Source organism: Theropithecus gelada, chromosome 4 (assembly GCF_003255815.1).
Source record: "Theropithecus gelada isolate Dixy chromosome 4, Tgel_1.0, whole genome shotgun sequence".
Taxonomy (NCBI): domain Eukaryota; kingdom Metazoa; phylum Chordata; class Mammalia; order Primates; family Cercopithecidae; genus Theropithecus; species Theropithecus gelada.
Genome location: NC_037671.1, coordinates 29,288,808 through 29,294,541, shown reverse-complemented (window position 1 = coordinate 29,294,541; position 5,734 = coordinate 29,288,808). Strand labels below are relative to the sequence as shown.

The following is a 5,734-nucleotide window of genomic DNA, read 5'->3' as shown; positions in this document are numbered from 1 at the left end:
GAGAGCTGGTTAGTCATGTCTGGACGTGGTAAGGGTGGGAAAGGCTTAGGTAAGGGAGGCGCTAAGCGTCACCGCAAGGTTTTGCGGGACAACATTCAGGGCATCACTAAGCCAGCCATCCGGCGCCTTGCTCGTCGCGGCGGTGTCAAGCGTATTTCTGGCCTTATCTATGAGGAGACCCGTGGTGTTCTGAAGGTGTTCCTGGAGAACGTGATTCGTGATGCAGTCACTTACACGGAGCATGCTAAACGCAAGACTGTAACAGCAATGGATGTGGTCTATGCGCTGAAGCGACAGGGACGCACTCTTTACGGCTTCGGTGGTTAAGGCTCCCGCTTACTCCACTCAGTATTTCTCTTTACAACCAAAGGCCCTTTTTAGGGCCGCCCAATTTCTTCGTAAAAGAGCGAACATCTTGTTATCTTGTTCCAGGTTTTTGCTGAAAAAGCAGTCGTTGTGCACTAGTGTGCATTTGCAGGTAACGTTTAATTTCTCGTGGTTAATCGCGCATGTTTAGGATTTGGGCACAAAAAACTTAAAAGTTACTACTGTTTCCTATTTGGGGGTAGTTAGTATGTTTAACGATTAGTTTTCTTGGACACCTTAGGGCGTTAGATAGCAGGGAGTAAGCTGTATTGGCACGGTTTATAATTCTCGTGGGGCTTTCCTTTTCAGTTTAAGTTTGAAGTGTTCCTAAGGATCTCAAGGATTACGGAAGTTGTAGGAAACACGGGGAAGACTCCACGTTACTGTTTTCAAAATGGCGGGGAGGGCTGAGAACAAAGAAGGCTCGCACCCAGGCGGCGGTCCTTAAAGGCGAATCCGTGAGCGCAACAGATCTCCCTGAGTAGGATCGTAAATCTAAGTTACAGGCGGCGTGTACGCTGCTGCTTTTGACTTGGTGACAAAACTGGTCAGCAAAAGGCAGTGTGGGGTAACAATATAAATGTTCATTCGAGAGCTATTAAGTACTGTTTCCAATAGACCTAATAAAATGTGTTTCTGCGTATTATAAGAACATTAAAAGGTAGAGTATCGCTTGGTGAGCAATATAGAAACATCACCAAAACCTATTTTTTTTTTTCTTGAGACGGAGTGTTTCTCTCTCGTCCAGGCTGGAGTGCAGTGGCGCGATCCTCCGCCTTAAACGGTTTCAAGCGATTCTCTTGCCTCAGCTTCCTAAATAGGTGGCTATTTTTAGTAGAGACAGGGTTTCACGGTGTTGGCCAGGCTGGTCTCGAACTGCTGACCTCGTGATCTGACCGCCTCAGGCTCCCAAAGTGTTGAGATTACAGGCATGAGCCACTAAGCCCGGCCACTAAAACTTAAATTGTTAACCAGCAGTGTTAGCCTTTTGAAAAAGTATACATTCAGGCATCAGGACAATGATTTGCTAGAGACCCAACCTGTAGGAGATTTGGATTGGCTTTTTTTTTTTTCCTTTTTTGAGGCTGAGTCTCTCGCTGTCGCCATGCTGGAGTGAAGTGTTTTATCTTGGCTCACTGGAACTTCGCCTCCCGGGTTCAATTGATTCTACTGCCTTAGCCTCCCAAGTGACTATAGACTCGCGCCACTACGCCCAGCTAATTTTTGTATTTTTTGGTATAGATGGGGTTTCATCATGTTGGCCAGGATGATCTCCATCTCTTGAGCTCGTGATCCGCCCGCCTCGGCCTCCCAAAGTGTTGGGATTTATAGGCGTAAGCCACGCGCCCGGCCTGGATTGGCTTTTCTAATGGTGTCATTTTACTTGGTTTCTATACTCTGTCCTGAGCAGAAGTGACTTTTGTATACTTAGTTGAAATCAGGTTTATATTCTTGTCAGGAAGAGTTTATATGTACATACTGGTGCACCACATCAGAGACATATGTCTGGTTTATCTACGTTGAAGATAATAGGACAAATTGCTGGTTTAGGATGATAGTTACATTGTAAAATCAGATTTTTCCTCTGTGGTCAGCAAGCAAATTGTAGGGTTCTAAGTTTGAAATTGGGAAAATCAATGGAGTTACTTTGAGTGTCATCTTTTTCAAAGATATGGACTTGTGCATTAATATGAAAAGAACGATGTTATCGGAGCTAAAGCACTGGTTTGTATGAGGACATAAAGTTAACAACAACAAAAATTGAGCACATAACATATGCCAGGTACCGTTAATGGCTCTGAGAATTATAGGAGTGAATGACAGTGAACAAAACAGTATTTTCTGTATGCATGGAGTCTATTGGGTGTGCGTTCACACATGAAGTAAAACTATCAGATGGTGCTAAGTGCTATCACTGAAACAGGCTAAAGAGGGAGGAGGTGATGTTTAATTATTTTTTTGAGGTAGGGTCTTGCTCTGTTGCCCAGGCTGCAGTGCAGTGGTGCGATCTCGGCACATTCCACCTACACCTCGCTTGGGTTCAAGCAATTCTAGTGTCTCAGCCTCCCGAGTAGCTGGGATTACAAGCATGCACCACCACACCCAGCTAATTTTTGTATTTTTAGTACATGTTTGGTTAGACTCGTCCTGAACTCCTGCTTCATGTGATCCGCCTGCCTTGGCCTCCCAAAGTGCTGGGATTACAGGTGTGAGTCACCGCGCCCAGTGGAGAAGGTGGTCATTTTAAATGATAGGGTCAAGGAAAGCTTTACTGATAAAGCGATAGTGGAGAAATAAAGACTAGAGAATATTCCAAATAGAAGACCAAGTAGCAAAGCCTGGAGATAGCAGAGTTATTGTGGCTGGGCAAAAGGGCAGAAGAGGTGCAGAGGAATGGAGATGAGGTCTGAAAGGCAAATGGAGGCAAGCTGTTCCTATATGGCCTTGTATGTAGGCCAGTGTAACTACTTTGGTTTTATTCCTAGTGAGGTGGGAGCCACTCAGGGTTTTGAGCAGAGGACTGAGATGATCTGATTTATATTTTAAAATGAGCTGTCTGGATGCCTAATGAAGAATAAACTGTGATGGAGCCTGGATAGGAGCAGAGATCAGTTAGTAGGGTACTAAAAAAAAGGAGTTGAGATGGCAGTGGCTTGCTCTGTGTATTAGTGGTAGAGGCTCTGAAAAGTTGTTGGATTCTTTATTTATTTTGAAAGAAGGTTGATAGTTCATTTCTGAGCCACTGAGTGTGTAGAGTATGAGAGAAAGAAAATTTATGGATGATTCCAGTTATTTCACTGACAGCAACTGAAATGGAGGTATCAGTTGCTAAAAACGGGGAAGAATACTCAAGGAACAAGTTTTGGGAAGAATTCCATATCTTAGTTTTGGACATCCAGAGAGAGTGTGAGATGCTTATTACACATATCTAAGAGGAAGATATACGAAGGTAAGCAGTTTGATACACAAATCTGGAGTTCAGAAAAGAAGTCTCGGCTGGAAACATAATTGAGAGTTTTTACTCCTATGAGAGTAAAAAAGCCAGAAGGTGAAATGACATCTCTTAGGAAAAGAGGGTTGATAATGAAGATAAGCAGTGCAAGGACTGAGCCCTGGGTTACAGAAGTAAGGAAAGTTTGCTTTGTACGTACGATATCTGGATTCCTAACTTGCAGTTTTACAAGTGCTTTCTTTAGTAATTGTCTGTTTCCGTAATTTTTGGAACACACAGAAAAAGTTATCCCTACTTTACAAATGTGGAAAAATGCCCTTGGTAATAAGGGTATGCAATAATATGGCAATTTTCATTCAAATAACCTGTTAAAGTTAGAACCATGAAGGGGTTACTTTGGAGACCCAGTGATAGATATTCATACCTTTTTCAAAATGTGCCCACTTTCCCCATATATTTTGCTTGCAATTCCAGGAGTTCTCAGGCCTCCTGAAACGTATTTGTGGAACTCAGCTTGACAGCTCTATATTTGATGCTGCCTTTTTTCTTCCCTTAGTTCTGTGGCTCCTGATGGATCTGAGAAGATGGACGTGGAGGATGAAAATCTGTCTGATTATTTTGAACTGATGTTTGTTGCTGTGGAGATGCTGCCCATATGTTCATATTGTGGATGTTAAGTCAGTAGCCCACAGCCTTGTATTCCATATTCTAGAGACCCTGCTACTTGACATCTCAACTTGAAAGTCCAATAAATATGCACTTCAAACTTAAATAAGCTTCAATTTCTTTCATTATCTCTGCAAAACAGCTTCTCCCATCATCTTGAAATTAGTGAACAGCATTTTACTGTTTTAGCTGGAGTCATTTCTGTCGTTTCCTTTCACATCCTACATAACAATCCATCAGTAAGTTCTATGAGCTCTTTGAAAACAGAATCCAACTGTTTCTCATTCCTACTTCTGGTCAAACCACTGCCAACGCTCACCTTTATTGTTGTAGCACCCTCATTGCCTAGTTCTGTTCCACAGATTTCCAGTAAAGGGTGAGTAAAATCAGGTCACTCTTCTGCTGAAAATCCTCCAATGGCTCTCATTTCACTAAAAGGAAAACCCAGAGTCCTTTCAGTACCTTGCAAGTCCCCACTCTGGCTGTTGTTATCTCTTTGGCCTCAAATCCCACTACTCCTCCTTTCCTTCCTTGCCCAGCTCCGCTAGCCTCTCGAACTTGCTGGAAGTATGTATCTCTTTCAGGGACTATATACTGACAGTTCCCTTTGTGTGGGCAATTCAGCTTCTAGATTTAAGTGTTGCTGCCTCACTTCTTTCAAGTGACACCTTCTGTGTTGTGACCCCACTGGCATTACAATCCTGCTCCCTTCCCCACGGCCTTCCCACTATATTTTTCCCTGCTACTAATGATCCTGCAGTCTATTTGGAGAGTGAAAACATATGCTTATGAAAAGGAAAGCAGGAATGGAGTATTATATGGAATGTCAGATGAGTGTAATTCAAGTCAGTATCAGAAGTGATAGTTCCTGGCTGTTAGGCCAATGACACGAATGTGAACTTTTTTCTGGACAGCAGGGAACCATACAAAATCTCCCCTCCCTGCTTTGCTTCTGATTATGTCACAATTCTAACACCTTTCACAAAACTAGTTCTTACGCTGAGCATATTAGACTAAAATTATGTGTTTATCTTAAATACCTAGATGAATATAAATAAAATGAATATAAATCTAAATTAATTTACAGTTGATAAAATGAAATACCTTAGTATACATGTTAGGTTATGGCCTTCTGGCAGAAAAGGAAGGTATTTCAAGAACTGTCCTTTACACAGCAAGTCTTGTATATTAGCAGTGATTTTCGTAAAGTGCCTGGTCTTTTGAGCATCTACAGACTTTTGGAGAGATTGCCTTTTTTATAACCAAATTTCTAATACAAGCAATATTTATGGAGGTTTTGTTTTTATGGAAGGCGAGATGACTTTTCCATGAATACATTTGTTCATTGTTGTTACTTTATTTGCTTCAAAATTTATAATTCTAGATACATATAAAAGAATGTAGGCCGGGTGCAGTGGCTCATGCCTGTAATCCCAGCACTTTGGGAGGCCGAGGTGGGCGGATCACGAGGTCAGGAGATGGAGATCTGGTGAAACCCCGTCTCTACAAAAAATACAAAACATTAGCTGGGTGCCATGGCAGGCGCCTGTAGTCCCAGCTACTGGGGAGGCTGAGGCAGAATGGTGTGAACCCGGGAGGCGGAGCTTGCAGTGAGCTGAGATCGCGCCACTGCACTCCAGCCTGGGTGACAGAGCGAGACTCCTGTCTCTTTTTTTTTTTTTGAAACGGAGTCTCTCTCTGTCGCCCAGGCTGGAGTGCAGTGGCCAGATCTCAGCTCACTGCAAGCTC

At 42.8% G+C, this 5,734-nt stretch overlaps 1 protein-coding gene across 1 annotated transcript; it reads left to right on the top strand.

Annotated features, from left to right (window-relative positions):
- Nucleotides 1–4,394, top strand: LOC112623121 (histone H4-like). Its single transcript, XM_025383324.1, has 3 exons — nt 1–319; nt 433–478; nt 3,876–4,394. The coding sequence occupies exons 1-2, from the start codon at nt 16–18 to the stop codon at nt 441–443; spliced, it is 315 nt and encodes a 104-aa protein (XP_025239109.1). The 5' UTR covers nt 1–15; the 3' UTR covers nt 444–478; nt 3,876–4,394.
- The last annotated feature ends 1,340 nt before the right edge of the window (nt 4,395–5,734 follow it).